Genomic DNA, 19,777 nt, shown 5'->3' on the forward strand with positions numbered 1-19,777 from the left:
TTAAAAGTAAAGAAGTAAAAAATAATCAATACTTAACATCATCTTGTGGGTCAGAAAGTTATGAATGCAGTAAACAAGCTCTTATGTAACGTATAATTATTATCCAAAGAAAGAATTGATGGATAAATCTGGAAATAAGTGGCAAAAGCTGTCTGCGTACAAGACACTGTTACATAAACATGAAACACAGCTCAAAATGATGAAAAGTGATTGGAAAAGTGGAAAACCAAAAGCTTCAGAAAATCATGTGAAATAAATGGCAACATTGAATGAAGCAGGTGGAGTTTGCAGATGACCAATGACAACTCCAGGGTCACGTACACCAAGTTTTATTTTCATGTGCAGTATGTCGCCATGACAGGCCGCCATTATGAAAACAGGCCCCGGCATACTGACGTCATTTAAATGAAATGTTTTTGAGTAAGACTATATAGAAAGTGTAGGTAAAAAGAAATGAATTAGTCGTCTCTGTAGTAAAAGAGCAATAAACAGTCGTATGTGCAAGAAAATGTGATGCAGGAGGGAGTGAAGGTCCCTTAATAATGTGACTAATGTGATCATAGTGTTAAACAGTACAGGTCTGACTTGTCTGGCAACATTATCTATTGTACCTTTTTCACACTGTGAGATCACAGTGACAGACAGAAACATCACGGCCGAGTGTCCAATGACAACGTGGCTAAATACGGCAGGGCTACTGCTGCTCTTTACAATGAGTTAAATGATCAGTTTGCTGTCATTGTGGACATTTTGTTGAAGAAATAACGAATCGAACGCCCGTCGCAAGACAGAAAAAGCATTTGCATTTGATGCCCAATGGGAAGTCTGATTGAAAAGGATTCTCCCTTCCAACGACCCTGATTCTATTCACTTTCAGCAGATGTTTATTGTCATGATTCTGCCCTCTTTTTAATGGGTATCACTATTATTGATGTTGTTAGGAGTGCATGTTACAGATTTCTGACCATTACATAGTGATGGTGTGCAAGGTAATATGCTTGGAGCATGGAGGGGGGAAGGGGGCACACAGGTAGGAGTGTGTGTATTAGCAGGTCTGGAGCCATCACTCATTGGCGTGATGGTTATTACATTATTTTAGTTGCAACCAGTTTTTGATATGATTTTGTTTTCTTTTTCTCGTCTGCACCTCCCTCTCACTTATCTTTTCTATCTTATCCAGCCATTCTTTTCGTTAATTCGCTTTGTCCCTTCCTATCTCCTTTTCACTGCCTCTTTTTTCTTCTTATTATATGAACTGTACTTCAAGATGCACATCTCCTCCCCCTTTCCTCTCTTTCATTTTCTCTGCCCTCCCTCCACTGTGAGAACTTTATCTGTCAGTGTTATGTAATGTGAAGATAGGACTCTCTGAACCACCAGACCTCTCTCTCTCTCTCTCTCTCTCTCTCTCTCCTCTGCCCTTTCTCCCAGTCACCCTCACATCACATCACATCCATATGACACGTCAGAATGGTCTCTATATTATGTTTTTTTTATGTACATGCCAACCCAAGCTCATGCACAATGGTCACACACACTCGTAAACAGCTTAGTTATTCGAAATAGATTAGGTAAATTATTATCCTTCCAGACTCAAAGATTTTGTTGGCAGTCAAATAAAATCACATTCCAGCCACTTTAATTTAGGCTAAGCATAACAAACTTGTCTGCATTCTTTGTCCCACTTTACCCTCCCTGGTCCCCATATACCCACGAAACGTTGTGTTCAGGGGGTCATTTCCTGTTGTTGGTTTGGCTCATGTTCTCAGCACAGCTTGTTGGGAAGAGACTCTCCTTTAACAACTGGCCTCCAACTAAGTCAGTGTTTATCTTCTTCATGTAACTTGCACCTGAATTTTAAGAAGCAACTGAACATGAACGCCTCTTTTTCTTTTTGGAGATCCTTTAATTTAACTCCAAAACTTGTACATTGAAGTATTTATTGGGGAGAGAGAGCTGGAGAGAAATAAAAGGGGGGAAAAAAGGCGGATTTGTAAATGAGGTAACCGAAAGCCAGCAACAAAATCCTCATTAATAAAGTGAACTCGTGATGAGAGTGACGGAAAGAGATTAGCTGTTCCCAGAAACGCAGGGAGTTAGCAGAGACAGAGAATGTGAACAATTCTTAATTTTGGAAGACTGTTTGGAAAACCTCTTTGCTTGATTTCCAAATCATGTGTGAAGCCTTTTGAAGTGCAGGAGCTCAGGACGGAGTGCAGGATTTGTCTTTTGAACATTGCATGCAAGAAAGGAAAAATTCAAATGACTAAACATAAAATCCTGTACATGATTTAATGTGTGTTTTGTATATATGTGTGGGTGTGTGTGTGTTACAGGGTGACAGAGTTGATGGGTTACACGCCTGAGGATCTGCTGGGTCGGTCAGTCTACGACTTTTACCACGCCCTGGACTCAGACAGCGTCACCAAGAGCCATCACAACTGTAAGCACGCATGTCTCGCACAATCAGAGATGCAACATGAATATGAATATATTTGTGAATATATGGTGAATGTGCGGCTATTTGTTAAATGTGTGAAAAACACCATTTCTTTTGAAAGCTCTGCCATTTTGATTATATCAACTCGAGGGTTCATTAAAGCAGGAAAAAATATATGCATTCAAAGGACCAACCAGTGGAATAAAATTGCTATCAATCAGCTGTATCAGTGTGATTGGTACACCTTCCTTATAAGTACTTGTGTATGAAACTGTATTTAACAAAAAAGAAATATGTTTAACATGCTAATGAGCTAACTGCTGCCTTAAGCTGCGTTCAGACAGAATTAACATTACAGAGGGAGGGGGGGGGGATAAACTTACTCAGTGAGCTCCTAATCACCATGAAATTACAGGACACACTCTGTAGTACACACGGACATTGGTGACGTAACAACAGCCCATTTACGTCTTGCTCTCCTGATGGATTTAATTGTTTTAGTTTATGTCATTGGTTCCTAAAACGGCCTTTTTGTTGGGCGTTACCGTGTTTCTGTCCATCAGATTAGCAGTATTTTCACACAAAAGTCAAATTTCAAACTGAGCTGATGAGCTGAAAAGAAGTCAATTAGCAGATCTTCCTGTGGAAGAAAATTCACCACCTTAAAATACATACAGACGTTGCTCTGGACGGATTTTAATTAGAGGAAGACCAGCGAGTTCACGGGAAAACAGTAAATAATTGCAGTGGTTGATTTTAGTGGCGTGGGGTTGCAAAATACACACTCAGGATGGAGTTAAAACCCATCCATCCAATTCAAAAAGAGAAATAAATCCAGTTCAGTGAGGCTTTTTGACATATTTTATTTAATTAATAAAGCCTGGCTATGCTAAGTGAATAAATTTAAATATCTACAACTTTCATACTTACAAAAGTATGAATATCAGGCTGTATTTCTTCTTTTCAATTCATTTTTTAGTACCTGTAGATGTGTGTGGTAACGCATTCGTCTCTGTGTAGGTCTAGATGTGTGTTTCTCTGTGTATGTTTGTGTGTGAAAGTGTGTCTAAAAAGCAGGGGCATGGTATTGAGATGTCCTCTATTAGATTAAGCATAGCCACTGATGGCCTGATGAGGTTTGCACATCTGCTGCCACAAACACAGCAGACCAGGTGGCCTCTATTACGTTCTAATGACACTGTGCGTGTGGGGGTGCATATGTTTGTGTGTGTGTGTGTCATGCGCCATGGCTTTTCTCTCCTCTGACAGTACGATATAATTAGAAGCTTTAAAGAACGATGACAGTACTAGAGGAAAAGCGCTAATTTAGTTCCTTAAAACCACCTCTGCAACAAAACGGCAGCTTGTGTCTGTGTGCACACTGCATACAGCATCCCTTTTACCTACATCATCAGTCATCATCATCATAATTTATCTGCACCAGGGCCAATGATTCCTGTATTTTACAACCAAAATAACTTTTATCGTATATTGTGCTTTGCTGTCAGCAAGTCTTTTTTCATTTAGCAAATTAAGCCAAACATCTCTAAAATATAGTTGTTACCTAAAAAAAAAATTTAATAAAGTGACAAAATGTGATTTAAATCAGAAAGAATCAATAAACAAAACAGCACTGGATACCAACTTTTAGTATTTTCTGATTCTCAGTGCTGGGACTCTTTCACCGCACATTGAGTCAGTATTGATATTAAGTTTATAGCTATTTATTATCTTACATCGTGTAGTTAAGATTTGGCTTTAACAAGTATTTTCATAAAGTAAGAAATAACTCTGTGGTGAGATTGTCCCAGTGCAGTTTAATTTATCGAAGGAATTTTGTAGAAAAGTACGAGCGTGTGTATCTTGAAACCAAAAAACAAGACGAAGAAACTGACTTGAAAATTAGATTTTAGGACTCAGATAAAGGGCTCTCTATCTATCTCTGTCTATGTGTCTCACACACACACACACACACACACACACACACAGACAGCCGGCTCTCACGGCCAACGTGACCAGCCTGTCGATCAGCACATGTTAACAGCGTTCTCTGCGACATGTAATGTTGCCCCGAACTTCCTCCCCACACACACACACAGACATACACACACACACACACACACACACACACACACACACACACACACACACACAGCCACTGGCCTTATGTACACTCTCTGACCACAGTCCTGGTCCTTTCCCACGCCAGTGCTGAACTTTGGACTGTAGCCAGCACATCTCCTTCTCAGCTCAAAGTCAAACATAACCCATGTTTGGCTGATTTCACAGCGTTGCACAAATGGTTAGTTTCCTTTCGATCTATTGCACCACACTGGACCGTAAAATGTGAGCACATCATAACTTTACACTAGATCAAACAATAATAATATTGTTCCAATTCTGTTCAATACGTACAGTTCTCATAAGTCACTCAGGAGCCGTAAGGTGTGTTATCCGAACCGCCACAGGAGCAGTATGATGATACATTTGACATCATTCAAAGGTCTTAAAACGGGGGTTGTAAAAACGGTCTCTGCCTGTAGAGCAGCTTTCACTGCTTAACTAATAGCCATAAAAATCACCAAAACCATAGACACATGACTTTCACCCCAGAGGGACATTTTGAAAACGTGGGTAAAGAGAGACTGGGGAGAAACATTCCAACACTCCCTGCTGTCCTTTTTTTCAAAACCGACCCGTCGTGCAAGATAGAATTTTTATTACTACCTTTCAGCTTGGTAAAGGCTCAAAATATGACGCAATGTTATATCTTAAAGATGTGTGATGCTCATTACAATCCTAAAAGACTTTTTGGCAGAAAAGGAGTAACAGGATAGTTTTTTCTGCAAAATAAAACTATTATCACTGTCAACCTGAATACGATCATGGGCAAGTGGCTCAGTTTCCATACATGAGTTGTCTTGAAGTCATCAAATACAATAGCTCTTAGTTTTCTCTCTCTCTCTCTCCCTTTGCAGTGTGTACCAAAGGTCAGGCAGTGACTGGTCAGTATCGTATGCTGGCTAAGAATGGAGGATACGTCTGGGTAGAAACCCAGGGAACTGTTATTTATAACAGCCGCAACTCCCAGCCCCAGTGCATCGTGTGCATAAACTATGTCCTCAGGTAAGCGCTTTCGTCCCGGTGAGCACAGCTGTGGCTTTGTAAGCTGTCACATGCTGAAATGAAGCGTTTTTTTTTTTTATGCTCTCGAAGACTCGGCTCGCTGGATCCACACAAACCCCAACTCACACTCACTCTCTCTTTTTCTAATCCTGCAGTGACATTGAGGAGAAGTCGATGATTTTCTCCTTGGAGCAGACTGAGTCCCTCTTCAAGCCACGCCACATGAGCAGCTTCTTCACTGCTGGAGGCGCAGGCGTGACCGCAGAGCCGGAAGACGCCCTCTTCACCAAACTCAAGGAGGAGCCGGAGGACCTCGCCCAGCTGGCTCCAACACCCGGAGACACAATCGTCACCCTCGACTTCCGTCTGTATTAACTTCTAACCTTCTAAGTGCATGTGTTTGGGTCATCATGTTTGGAATAATGCACACCAATTTGTCCTGAAAAATTTCCTGTACAAAGAGACGCCTTTTAGCGCATTATTACTGTCAGCTAACTGGCTTATGAAGCACATGAAACAGCATTTACCCGCGGTTTAATATATATTACTCACACTTTCAGCACTGATTCAGATTTTCCATGGTGTTAGATATTACAGTTTAACCCTCATCTGATGATGTAAAAGCTACTTAGATCCTGGCAAGACAACATTTTGTAGCCTAAGTCCATTTTTATTAAAATTTGCTATTTGATACAAAAAAGATTGGCATCCTCTGTTAGTGTCTCGTCTTTGTTGAACCTTATCTCTGTTCCACTGACTCTGCGTCTTTCTTGCAGATCACCCTCAGTTTGAGGAGCCCCACCAGCCAGCAGGATTCACCCAGGTGTCGGCCGCAGCTATGCCCCCTCCGGGACCTCCTTCCTGGGCCAGCGAGGGCCACAAGCCTGCCCCTCCGACATCAGGCCAAACCCCGGCTCCAGTTCCGAGGGACATGGTGAACATAGCCGGCCCGTTCACCGTGCAGCAGAATCCGCCACCAGGCAGCGCCACTCCGAGCCTCAGCAGCTGCTCCACGGTGAGGAAGAGGACGGAGGGAGGGATTTAGAGACCGAATGTTAAATTGAAAGGATTAATTAGTTAGAGAGCGAGGAACTGGTTGTGTTTGTTTCATAGTTTGTTCGTTCTGTGTTCAGTGGGGCCTGGGGGGGTAAAGGGGACTAACTGTGGGCAGTATGTGTGGGAATAGTGGGGGTGGATCTTTGGAAGGAACAGGCTCTTAGCAGTGAATAGTCCCTTTGTCAGAACTCATCTCTCGCTCTTTGTTTCTGTCTTTCTCTTACATTTTGTCCCCTTTTTTCTGTGCTTGTCATCTTGTTCCTCTGTGTTTCTGTTCCTTTATCTATCTCGCCTCATACAATATTTTCCTGTCTTCCACCCTCCCTCCCTCTTTCACCCCTGCAGCCCAGCAGCCCAGGTGATTACTACAGCTCAGTGGAGAGCGACCTGAAGGTGGAGCTGACTGAGAAGCTGTTTGCTCTTGACACAGAGGGCAACGACAGTCCTGGATATAAGGAGGTGTGTGTCCTTTTCTTCATCCCAAGAATATAATTATATCTAAAACTTTGCCTTGCTTATCACTCATTCATTTGACTTATGAGCCCTTGTTTACTGTATCTGCCTGTCTGCGACTAATCTAAAAAAATAAGGGACAGATCAGTCTAATTTTATTTGCGCACATTTATGCCTGTGTGCTGAATAACCTCTTGCAGCTGTAGTGGTTCACAAATTTAGAAAAACCTGCTTTATTTTTTCTAAAAAGAAAAAAAAACCATCCTGTAACAGCTACTTGTCTGAGCAGCAAGATAAAGCCACTGCAACAAACCATGTTCCACTTTTCCAGAGGGACTTGAGTGACTTAGACCTGGAGACTTTGGCTCCTTACATCCCGATGGATGGAGAGGACTTCCAGCTGAATCCTATCATCCAAGAGTCTGAGCCCCTGGAAGGAGGGCCAGCAGGATCCATGGGGAGCAACAGCAGCCTCACCCAAAAACAACAGGTCACCCAGCAGAGCTTCAGCAACATTGCCAGCCTCTTCCAGCCCCTGTCCACCCCTCCTCAGCCCCAAGGCCAATACCAGCACCAGACGGCTGCCTCCTGGGCCGCAGGGGAGAAGAGAGGCTCCAGCCAGGGGACCATGGACCACCGTGCAGGCTCTTACATGATGGGGCACATGCGGAATCCCCCGTACCAGGCTCCAGCCAGCACCCCTCTGTCCTCCATGGGTGGCAGGCAGAATCTGCAGTGGCCACCGGACCCTCTGTTAACGTACCAACAACAAACGCGAGCCACCAAGGCCTGTCTGATGGACACTTTGTCAGAAGAGGGGCGCTTGTCCTGCCAACAGAACATGCCTCATCTCATGCAGAAACAGAGGTGATGTAACAATGAACATTTTACAGTCAAGTCACAAATATGAATGCACTTGAGAGATGTTTGTACCTTAAAGTATAGTGGAGTTTTTTCCACAAATGTGTACATTCTGTGATTCACAAAATTCTAATGTCCTTGAGGGGCAACAATACATCATGCGCAACACAGCACAAGATTCATATCTCCACTACACTACACTTTACTCCACGCTGTCACCGAGAATCATGGGGAAAAAATTTTAAAAAGAAAAAAGACACAATGACATCCGAGTATATTGGATGTTTAAAGGGTCCAAAGGGGACGGAACATAGGACAGTCAGTATCTATTGGCACTTCCTCTGGGGAGACTGAACCTCCACCGCCAAGCATTGGAACTCAACATGCGATGGATGTCGAAGGTCCACAGTAATAGTCTGTGCCTTTGAGATGATCCTCACGTCATACTGGTGCTGAAGGTCATTAACGGTGGCAGCAGAAATCTTACTACACAGCTTGATGAATTGGTATTCAACTGCCACACCAACAAATAAAAAAAAAAAAAGATAAAAAACAGACTCAATTAAACAAAATGAAAACATTTTCATCAGCGTCATATCCTCAGTAAAACTTTGTAACTTTCCTAAAAAGAACAAGTGTCCATTTGCTTTTTTACATGTAGACAAAAACAATAAGGCACTTGAGAGAAGTTTTCAAAATACATGATCTCATTGCAGAATGGACTTTTTAAAACATATTTACACATTCAGCAATGATTACGTAGCTATGAGTGCAAACTGATGAGGAAATATAAAAGAATACATTAAAACATTTCCATTTATTAAGTCTTATCCAGGAAGTAAATTGTAGCCGAACTTCCTATGACTTTAATGATGGTTTATATTTATGAATATTACTTATAATATTATTTATCCATGCTGTCGGTAGAACTGCTGCCAAAGAAAAGAGAAAAAAACAAACAGTTGTCTGTCTTGATATCAGATTTAAATGTTGTTGTGTGTGTCTACGTGTGTGTGTGTGTGTGTGTGTGTGTGCAGGTCCATTGACAATTTTGTACAAGCCTACAGAGACATGAGTCCAGCCAGAGTGGCCATGGCCAACAGTATCAAGCGCTCCTTCACCCAGATGACCGTGGTGAGTTTACCTAATGAATATACTATATTTATCATATCAGCTCTAGATCTTTTCTAGTATAACTGTCCATTAGTGGTAAGTTTGAGACTAGAATTGTCTTCATTTAGTTTAGCTTGTTCTAAAATAAGCAGCTTATTAATGAGAATTAATGGAGCAAGTACTGGTTGAATATTTTAGTGATGAAAGACAAAGCAGTACCTCCTAAAACACAAATTTAAAGCTTTGTTAGTTTGTGTTTGTGTGAATTGTTTGGGGGGAATCCACTGTTTCTGTGGACAAGCTGCTAATTGAGCACCCATGTGGTCGTGCTTCAGGGTGACAGTAAGCCTTCAGGAATCACCTGGAAGAAGATGAGGAATGACAGCTGTGTCAGCATGGATCGCTCCCTTAGCGCAGGATCACTGGCAGGTATGAGCTCTCGGCCTGTGTGTGTGTGTGTGTGTGTGAAAAACATCTGGCATTATCTCCTCTACCCAACAAGGAAGAATATATAAGAAGTTTCTCTGTAATCTGTGCTTCAGAGTCAGGGATGGCGAGGATGACTCCAGGCACCATGTCTTCGTGTCTCCGCTCTCTGCAGCAGCACAGGAAGTCTCAGTTTCCAGGAAATGAGATAGGTGGTGCAAATGAGAAGCCCTTCACCCAAAAGAGCTACAACTACGCGGAGTATAACATGCTGCCTTCTAACAAGACTGAGGGTGAGCTGACCTGACTTAAATGTTTCAGCCGCCTAGAAAATCATCTGACATCATTGTCTAGACACCCACAGTAGTGGGACAGTATTGTCTGTAATTAACTAATTTAGGTTTTATTTTATTAAAACGAGAGAACAAACCTGCCATTGCTGTAAGAATATATTAGAATGTATCAGTCTTTCTAAATTTCTAAACAATTCTTGAAATAAGTTGCTGTCTGTTGAACACAGTCCAAAATATTCATACAGCTCTCACTGATTTTTGACTTGTTTTAAGAAAATAAGGTTTTTAGGTCTCAGTTACAGCAGTTAATACAGTTACTATAGACTATAGGAAGTCAGTGTTTAGCTGTCTGCTTGTAGTGAATCACTGATTTCTTTTTCTGTCCTGTTCCAGGTATAGCCAGTCGGTTGCTGGGCCCTTCTTTTGAGTTTTCCTATCTGCCGGAGTTGACCCGTTACGACTGTGAGGTCAATGTCCCGCTGCAGGGCAACTTGCACCTCCTCCAGGGTTGTGACCTGCTGAGAGCCCTGGACCAGGCCACCTAGAGCCTCAGATTCAAACCCCCCCCCACCCCACCTACAGTCTAAGACTTAAGCCTTTATTCACCTTCGTACCTTAGGGCCCCTGAGCACCCTGAGGATAAGCTACCTATAGGGAATGGTATTCGTAACCACATCCTGTCTTAATTAGGTTATTTGGCTCAGCCCCACGCTCAGTTCCCTGTCCCTTTACAGCTGTGTGCCCAGAGCATCTAAACAAGCTGAGATATCAGGGTCAAGCCACTTACATCCCTTATTCCCTAAGCTCTCAACTCAAATCAGATGAAGGCTGACCGCCAGTGTACAATGGTTCCCCTTGCATTGAGCCGCCCACACCAATAATATAACATGGCTCAGTTGGTGAAAAACGGTCAACGCGGGACAATTAACTAACAGAGTACAAAATGATTTAACACTCTGTGTGACCTGTGTCAAAATTTCCTGACACTGGGATTTATCTCCGAGTTCGGTGTGCACAAATCTCACAGAGTGAGCTTGGGTCTTTGTGAAAGGGGTATTAGTGGCCTGGGGTTCAAACATACAGTGTGCCTTTAAGGCCAGCTCTGCCCAAACATCTAAAGCCTTAAACCCCAACCAACTTGTGCTTTATCCAGACCCCGGTCTCTGTCACAGACCTGCACCCTGATATGAACTGCAGCTTAGTTCCCAGTCCTTCTACCTACCTTCTTTTTTATTAGTTAACTCATTTACTGTGGCTCAGAGGAGAGGATATACTACCTACACATTAACAGAGACACTGTGTTCTTTCACTTTGTGTATTTGACCAGCAATTAAACCCAGCCCACTTTTCTAGTTCCACTCAAAGCCTCAGGCAAGAGTTGGGTAACATGTTTAAAATTCTAAAAACCAACGATCCTTTACAAAACACGCTCTTTGATTCTGCTGATCGATCACCATGATCGACTTAAATGAAATAATGTTGAGTTTGTGATCTGTCATCTTTGTTTGCATTATCTCCCTAATCAGATAACACTAGCTTAGGACATCCAGCTCAAGTAAAAACGACATTGAACTTATACATTCTAAAATACAGAAAAGACGACTTCTTTTCTTTCATTGTATCGTAAAAAACACTTCATCGTATATGTCACGTTTTTTTCTTCTTTCTTTCGTCATGTTTCATTTCCTTCTTAAAGGAATAGCTATCAGGACAGGATGAGAATCAGAATCAACGTGCAGAATAAGAATTAAAACAATAATAATAACGACACCCAATATCTACATATACAGTACGGCACACTTTGACAGACAGACAGTCATCAACTTGCCTCCTCTTGCCTGAATCCATCCCACTGGAGTCACTGTATCATCTGCTCTGTTTCAATAACAAAGTAGTGCAGTTTGTTCATTCTGGAGTCTCACAACATAAAGTGGTTCACAGTAGAATTAGATCTAAGTGGGTCAACCACTGTTATTTATGTTCTTATAATTAGTCTATTTTTCTAATAGTGAATTGAGACATTTTAGCTTTTATTAAATCTCCCCACATTATTTAATCCAAATCAACGAGACACTTTACCATATCAATAGGCTACTGCTTTGTTCCTTCTCTCATTTTTTTTTTTTTTAGGTTCTTATTCTACCTACCAGATTCATTTTTTGTGTCTAACTCACAGACACACTAATAAACATATATTGTAATACATGTTACTCTACTGTAAGTTGAATATTCAAAGTTTAGTTTTTTCAGTTTTTCTTTTTTTTTTGTCTCTTCTTAAATCTGTCTTTGATTTTTCTAAAATATTCTTTGTCTCATGCTGTTCTTTCTCTCATCTCTTTCTCAGTCAGGTAAGTAGCTTGTGTGACTACAGGGTTTGTTTTTTTTTTGTATTGTGCAATTATTTCATTGAGCTAAAGCTCACAGAGTCAGCAACAAGGATAGCCTTATTCACCAAACTGATAGCTTGTACACACACATGCACTGTAAGTGGTCATGTGATTATATATTGTAGCCCTACACACACTTCATGCAATACAGAATACCTTAAAAACCAGCGGTGTGCCCAGACTGTCTAAAGGTTGGGGGTGAGGATGAAACCAAGGCACCTGTACTGCATGGAAGGTTTATTTTTAGGTTTATATTTCTGCCTTTAAAAGACCACAGGAACATGGCTTGCAGAAGACGTAAAGTAAAGTAGGCGAGAATTGTAATAGATTGGCTAAAATTTGCAAAGTCTCTGTTAGCCTCTTTTAAGTTAAATGGAGGATATTTTAGGGGATTTGAGCCAATCCCAGGGGCTAATCAGAAGCACAAGGCTGATCAGAGTGCCACTTGAATAGCGTGAGTCGGTATTTCGGCTCATCAGAGCCAAAAAAACAGGTTACTTGAGCAGCGCCAGTAACCTCAACTGCCCCTTTGGTGTGATTTAGGCCAAAATGAAGCTTTAAAGTGTCCCATTAAAAAAGGCCACTTCAGCCTTTAGATCAAGAAGGGCAGTGGAGGTCGCTCGCCCACTACCTTTTCAAACCACTGCACTAACCAGATAGTGTAAGGTTGGATGACAGCAGCAACTGCGTGATTACCCAAACTCATTTAAACTATACATATGTACATAGCGGCAGCAGCAGCCTTGGTTTCAGTGCAGTACAGCAGCCTGTGAAGTGACTTGAATGTGGAGTGTATGTATTATTATTCTTTAGGATTAGGACAAGGCCAGTTTTTCTTATAATTAATGACACTGAGTGGCTGCCACTATCGGAAAGCTTTGATTCAGAGTGTTATTACTTTAATACACATAGGACTAAGAGCAAGGTCAAAATTTTTATTTTCAGTCTAGAAACTGTAATTTTCACCCAAATGATGTCAGTAATATCATCGACATTGTGCCTCTAGTGAGTAGACGTTCACCATTTTTTAACAGTTCTCTCCTTTCCTGTACTGTAATCTCACTTTTCTCTCTTTTTTGAGGTAATTATCTTTGTGTGGTGACCACTTTTGAGTATCAATTATAGAGCTTTGTACACATATACGTTACGTATTTAAAAAGACAAAACTAATGTTGAAGATGGTGTTTTTAGTGTTTATTTGTCCTGGTACTTTGTCCTTATCTACCCTGTAGATGCAGATGGATCAGATCCCTCGCAGTGCTGTTTCCTCTTGTGCTGTTTCTGTGTTGTGGCAATTTCTTTTTTTTTTTTTTTTTTTCTAATATATCTATTGAATCTGTTGTCTGGGCAGTACTGTTCTTGTTCTTGCTTTAAGAAGATAAAAACAAAAAGAAAAAAAAAAAAAAACAGGAAAAAGTTCAGATTAAATATGAGTATCAGTTTCTAAGTTTTACTTTTCAAATATGTAGCATTTTGAATATTGTTAAGAAGGCTAAGTTGCCATAAAATTAATCGCATAGTTTTCCAGCTGCATATATAAAAGCAATGGTGCTTCATTGACCATGTATGTGTCATTTTTAGAACTTTTATTACATCTCTTGGATCCACTAACACTATATTTTGATGTTCTCTGCGTTATGCTGAAATTTTCTTTGAAGTTCATTCCCTTTCATATAATGTGCCTTATCATGACTTTATGGTTACATCTGCTAAGTTTGCCCTTCAAGTGCACAGTTTGTTTCCTGCAGCCTGTAGATGATTACTATCAATCCTGGGGGCTATTATTGAATAAAATCCTCACTTGACATGAGACTTATTTTAAAGTTAAATGTGAGAAAGCATAAATAACATAAAACTTCCTTTTGCTTTGAAACTTTATTTCAAATTTGCAAGTTAAACCTGAACTGTGTCAGCGTTTGTTGTCAGTTGAGAAACAGATAGCAGAGCCTGATATTAATGAGAATATAGTTGAAGATTTATATACAAGTTGACAGACTTTTTGTAATAATTGGAAAACATCCAAATTTAGGGGTACAACGTCACAGTTTGGCTAATTTTCATAATAACCCCTCAGGTTTTGTAGTCAACAGTTCCGTCTTAGCCTCCTCTGATACATTCATTTAGATCCTGATAGAAACATCAGGGTAGACGCTTTCTTAGATTTAAATAGAACCCTAATAGAACCCATTGTAGATCCCCTGGTGATGATGGGTCAGAGTTTATTAAGGTTTATAAGGGAATGGATTCCCCAGCTCAATCAAACGACCTGACAGTCTGTTTGTTGATGGGGGGGCGGGGGGGAGGGGGGGGCTTCTAGGAAGTGAAAAAAGTTTTACTGCACAGTAGAAGTTCTCCTAGGAGGTCACAGGTCAGAGGACAGTTGTGTCACTGTGCAAACCAAATTTGAGAAACAGTGGCTCAGCAGGCTGCACAGTTTGCCTTAAAACTGCATGTGTCTTTTCATCCACAGTCAGTGTTCTGAGTGATGCTGACAGTGTGAAGTGGAGGTCACAAGCTGAATATTGTGAATTGTGAACAAACTTCAGTAGTTTGATCTTCCATGACATGGTCATGTAGATGGTAAAGTTTAAAATTAAAACTATTCAATGTCTAAATGAATGACCTTAGTGTATAGGAGAGATGTGAATGACATAAAACCCAGAGTAAAACTTTCACACCCATGTTTATATGCAGGCAGGAAAGACTCTTATCACAGAAACTTTAAATTTTATTATTTTGCTAACTTATTTTCATGGTTTTTGGCCATTAATTCTATAGCCGTTACATTTTCTGGACCACCTTAACTGCTGAGACACAGGACTAGGGTGCAATAAAGCAGAGCATGATAAATTATGATAATGATAATTCAGGTCTTTAGAAAGGTTATAACCAAATCCACAGTTTAAGTATATTAAAGTATCCAAACTGCTTTTTTTGGAAGTGACTGAAAAGACTTTAAAACTGTCTTGCGGTGACAAAAATATTATAATAACTGATGATAATAAAGTCCAAATCTATGAAAATTAAATCCAGGTTGTAAAAATAGATTTTTTTGGCCTTTTATTTTTATGAATTCCGATTTTTGAGGGGATGTGGGCGACTGTTAGGAAGGGAGATATGTAAAGAAGTGATGTCGAGTTGAGTGACACATAGAGAGATACTTTCTGCTCAGTCTGCCCACTGACGCATATCTCTCAACTCCTCCACTCGGCAAATCACTCATCTGTTTCTCTCTTCCCTTTCTCTGACTCACAAGCCAATTTTTGTTTTCTCTCCTAAACTAAAGATGGTTAGATTAGGTGTCCAGAAAATGACCATATAACATGTCAAAAGTATGTGTTTTAAAAAAATCATTATAATGACTTTTATGGCAGGTTTACAGTGTAATATAAAACATGTTCTTTAAGAGTCCAAGCTCTAACTGAATTCTTTGGAGACCAAAGAGGTTTTAGGACTCCATTAAATGTTCTAAAACATACACATGGAGAGCACCAACTGATAAGATCTGAACTAAATTGTGATAATGTATGTGGAAAGAGTTGGCCAGATGAAAGTCGATTTAGAAATACAAATCTAGGTAAAGAGGAAGCCCAACCCTTGTTTTGAGTTAGCTTCTGCTCCACTAGCTTTGGCCAGACAATTGTATTATTTTTTTTCTTATTGTTTAAAATTGTAGATGCACACCTAGTTATTTCAACCAAAATAAAACAAGTATTATTATGTTAGCATTCAACAACTAGACCTCCGTTTGTCTCACTTTTTTAGGACATGTAGTTTTGTAAGCTAACATTGTTTTATCTGCGCTAAAATGAAGAAATATGAAAATTTTACTGTAAGTGTTAGAGATTTTAATTTATCGTAGAATATGGATAGAAAACAGGTGTCAGCCATACAGAAAGAATAAAAACAGCTCAGAGAGAAACCATAAAAAATGCAGATGCTAACCCAAATACAGGCCGGGCTTCAGCTTTATTTAAACCCTAGAAGGCTTATCACCAGTCCTAGAGCTTAACATACTGTGTTGCTTGAAGGGTTTTCCTCAAAAACAAAAGTGACGAAACGTTTCAGGAGTTAATCCACTCATTCATTGCATTTCCTCTTTGAAGACAATGTCAGCATTTTTACTTGTATCTCATGTAACAACAGGGTTTTTGTTTTTCCTTATGGGATCCATGTTCAGCTACTTGTATTCTATTTGTATTTTTGTTTATGTCATGCAGTATAGTTATATTAGATGATTCTGCAATTTTTTAATGTGCTAATAATACATATCGATCTTATTATTATCATATATTGTTATCATTGTTATTACTGTTATTATATGGGGAATTTAACCCAATAAGAAGTTTGTGTTTCTGCACTGATATCTTATTATTAAAGCATACTGATCTTACCCTCTTTAATCTGAATCATGCGTGGTTTATTGTGGTTCATATTTTTGGAGGACATGTCTGATGTTGTATTTGTTGTGGAATGCATTTTTGTATTCTGTCAACATTAAAATTAAGGTTGGATTTTATATTCTAAAAATCTGTCTAGAGCTTTCCCCAGCACAAAAATAAATAAATGTAAGACTAGCATATTAATAAATATCTTCAAAGTTTAAAATTCTGCCAAGATTAGTAATAAATAAAAGAGGTATCAGTACAGAGCCCTGTGGCACCCCTTTGCTAAACCCTATCTTTGCATCAAATTGCTACTGCTACTACAATTGCCCTGTTTTAGTTAATTGAAGGTTTACATGTTCCTGTACAATATGAGTTAATTCTCTGAAACTGTGTTTCCCAAAATTTGTTCCGAGCGCTCACTGCCCTGCATGTTATAGATGTTTCTCTTCTCCAACATACCTGATTCAAATGAATGGATCGTTATCAAGCTTCTGCAGAGCTTGATGACAAGTTGATAACGTACATGTACCACAAAATTGTACTTCAGTAAATATACCTCATTACTTTTCACTTCTGGCTCCCAGCTGTGACCCATTTGCTTGAGCTAGTGCACTTTTCATCTTGTACTTCATTTATCCACCTTAACAGGTGAGTTACTAGGAGACTCAAATTCACACAAGCAGGTGCGAGTGTGTGTGCATTTTATTGTTTGAGTTGTTCTTCAGCCAGCATCCAGTGGTCAGTTCAAGACTGTTCAGCAGATGCTAAATGAATAATATTCTGTCTGTGGTAGTTAACCATACGCTCCTCATTTTGTTTTTTCTCCCACAGTTTTTTTTCTCTCTTTGTGAAGAGTTTTTATACGTCCTAAGTGGGTTGTGGGACAAGACTTGAGGGTCTATGCAGATATACAGGTACAAATGTGCATCATTGTTTTTCTCTTTCTGAATTAATTCCAATATCAACTGCATAACAGCTGTACATGGAGGGGAAGTTAGGTCACAATCAACTCAAACAGTTTAATTACTACAGTACAGCTGTGATATACTGGATTAACACCAAAACAATGTATAAACAATGTTTGTTTTTTTTTACATCAAAACCCCCAAGTTTTTGATCCCTCTTAAATAATAGTTAAGTAAATGTCTAAGGATTTTATAATTTAAGAAAAATATAATAAGCTGGTCGCACACAAGACTTCAGGGGAGACCAGGCCTGGTGTTAGAAACCAAGTTCATACTAATGATCTTTGAATCAATCACCGTTTACCTGTTTCAGGCATCATGTTCAGAAATTTTGAGGTGCTGGTATTGTTATATTTTGTAATCATTTAGAATAAGGTGTGGAATAATATGTCGAAGTTTTAAAGGTCTTGGTATATGACCTCCATGTGGATGAAGTGAACCTTTTAACACCATCAGAATCATGGCATCAATTTGAGTAGAGGAAAAGAAAAGCAGCACCAAGAAGTCCGTTTTTTCCCCCCAGTCTATAAAAGTCTGCCGGTGATTAAAAAAGCTTTCTGATGAGAATCTGGTCTGCTTCCCTGTTGCATGGAAAACATATTTCAAAGCTCTAACTCCACCTTTGTATTGTGCTTGATGTTTTTGTTTTGGATTGTGACGCACATCCTCTATTTGATTTGGAGAGACAGACAGACAGATAGGCAAATAGGCCAAAACTGGCACAGAAACACAAAGACTCAATGTCTCCTTCCTTATACCTGCTCACTCAGGTTCTGCTGGTTCTGACATTTTGTTGACAAAACTTGAATTGAAGATAACCTACAACAAAACACAAAGATTTACCAACTTCCAGATAGGCGTAGACATTCATCATCGCAATGGAAACCCACTGCTGGGGGCCCTGGTACTCAAAACAACTATTTCATATAATCAGCACAGAGAAAAGCAGAGTGATAAAACTATATTGCACTGCAAAGACCACAGCTAACAAGCTCACTGCCAATGTGCATATACACTATGATCTGCACTTGTATGAGGATAACTGTAGTCTGTATTCATAATGGTCAGAGTATGGACTGGGAATTATGTCTGGGTGAAGGTTACTGCAGCAAACTATCTTTTGAAATTGCAATGGCATGGTTAATCTGTGGTGTTTTGCATAACTAAGAAGAAAAGAAGCAAGTGAGAGTTCACTGGAAACTGCAATATGCAGCTGAATTTAGTGATTACTGGACTGAACAGGTAATCACAGAGCTGTTTGCTCCTATTGACACAAGTACAGATGACATCAATAAAGTAAAAAAATATATACAGTTTCCAACAACAGTGCAATTTATGTCTGTTGATGTGTGTGTGTGTTTATGTCTATGTAAAATGCTTTTGGGCTGGCAACCAAATTTACACTGATTTCCAGGATGAGAACAAAAGCTAAGGGCGTGCAGGTCAGAGGAGATCTGTTTGACAGTCCGTCCAACTTGAAAATGTTAGCTGACTGGTTTTATATCTCTACTTAACCATCACTAAACAAACAAGCTCAGCGTTCTGATGCTGCTAGTCAGGAAAGGCATGCACACCTTTCCTTCACTACCTTTTATGAACTGTTCATCAACCAACCAATTACAGGCTTCTGCTCCACATGCAAGTTATAGTACGCATGGTTTAAACCTAATAGTATGAACTGGTAAAATGCTTTATTTTCTGGAATCAAAAAGTGTGTGTAAATTTAAAAAAAACACAAGAATAATAACAGGACAAAACACTCAATCAGTTCTGGTTAACATGGACCCCGACACTGAGAATGATGGGAAATCCGGAAAAACACTGGCAGAGTTTGTACAGCAGTAGTTTATAATCAGGCGCCAACAGATCTCGATGGCTCCTGCTGTCTGTTTATCAGCCAAAATACAGGAAAAAAAAAAACGTGGCTTTTTTGTGGGATTTTTTTGTGATTCTTCCTTCCTCTACAGGGAGACAGGAACCCAAACTTTATGGGCACACAAAAATGGGCATGTGAGACATTGGGTAGCAACACACACACACCACACACACGTCTTGCTGCCCTTTGTTCCAGCTGATTCACAGCTTTTTGCTTCCTTCAGGTTGGGAGTCAGGAAAACATGATGGAGGCAAAAATGGGAGGAACCAGATTCCCGGACCGACCAGCTTCCTCTTGTTTCTGTCTTCCAAGGTGAATCAACAACATATTATAAAATGTGTAACACAAGACTGAACCTTTCAACTCTCCGTTAAGTAAAAATCAACTGATCTA

The 19,777-nt window shown here is 39.9% G+C and overlaps 1 protein-coding gene across 1 annotated transcript in view; it reads left to right on the plus strand.

Annotated features, from left to right (window-relative positions):
- The window catches only part of epas1b (endothelial PAS domain protein 1b), a 46,748-nt gene extending 35,933 nt beyond the window's left edge, over positions 1-10,815 (plus strand). Inside the window, exons 7-16 of the mRNA XM_070841410.1 lie at positions 2,337-2,443; positions 5,419-5,566; positions 5,722-5,930; positions 6,343-6,581; positions 6,968-7,081; positions 7,407-7,942; positions 8,974-9,070; positions 9,385-9,478; positions 9,592-9,768; positions 10,162-10,815. Of these exons, the coding sequence (XP_070697511.1) occupies positions 2,337-2,443; positions 5,419-5,566; positions 5,722-5,930; positions 6,343-6,581; positions 6,968-7,081; positions 7,407-7,942; positions 8,974-9,070; positions 9,385-9,478; positions 9,592-9,768; positions 10,162-10,313 (1,873 nt within the window). The 3' untranslated portion in view covers positions 10,314-10,815. The remainder of the gene's footprint in view (positions 1-2,336; positions 2,444-5,418; positions 5,567-5,721; positions 5,931-6,342; positions 6,582-6,967; positions 7,082-7,406; positions 7,943-8,973; positions 9,071-9,384; positions 9,479-9,591; positions 9,769-10,161) is intronic.
- Positions 10,816-19,777: the final 8,962 nt, after the last annotated feature.

The sequence above is a fragment of the Pempheris klunzingeri genome, chromosome 12 (genome assembly GCF_042242105.1).
Source record: "Pempheris klunzingeri isolate RE-2024b chromosome 12, fPemKlu1.hap1, whole genome shotgun sequence".
NCBI classification, from domain to species: Eukaryota; Metazoa; Chordata; class Actinopteri; order Acropomatiformes; family Pempheridae; genus Pempheris; species Pempheris klunzingeri.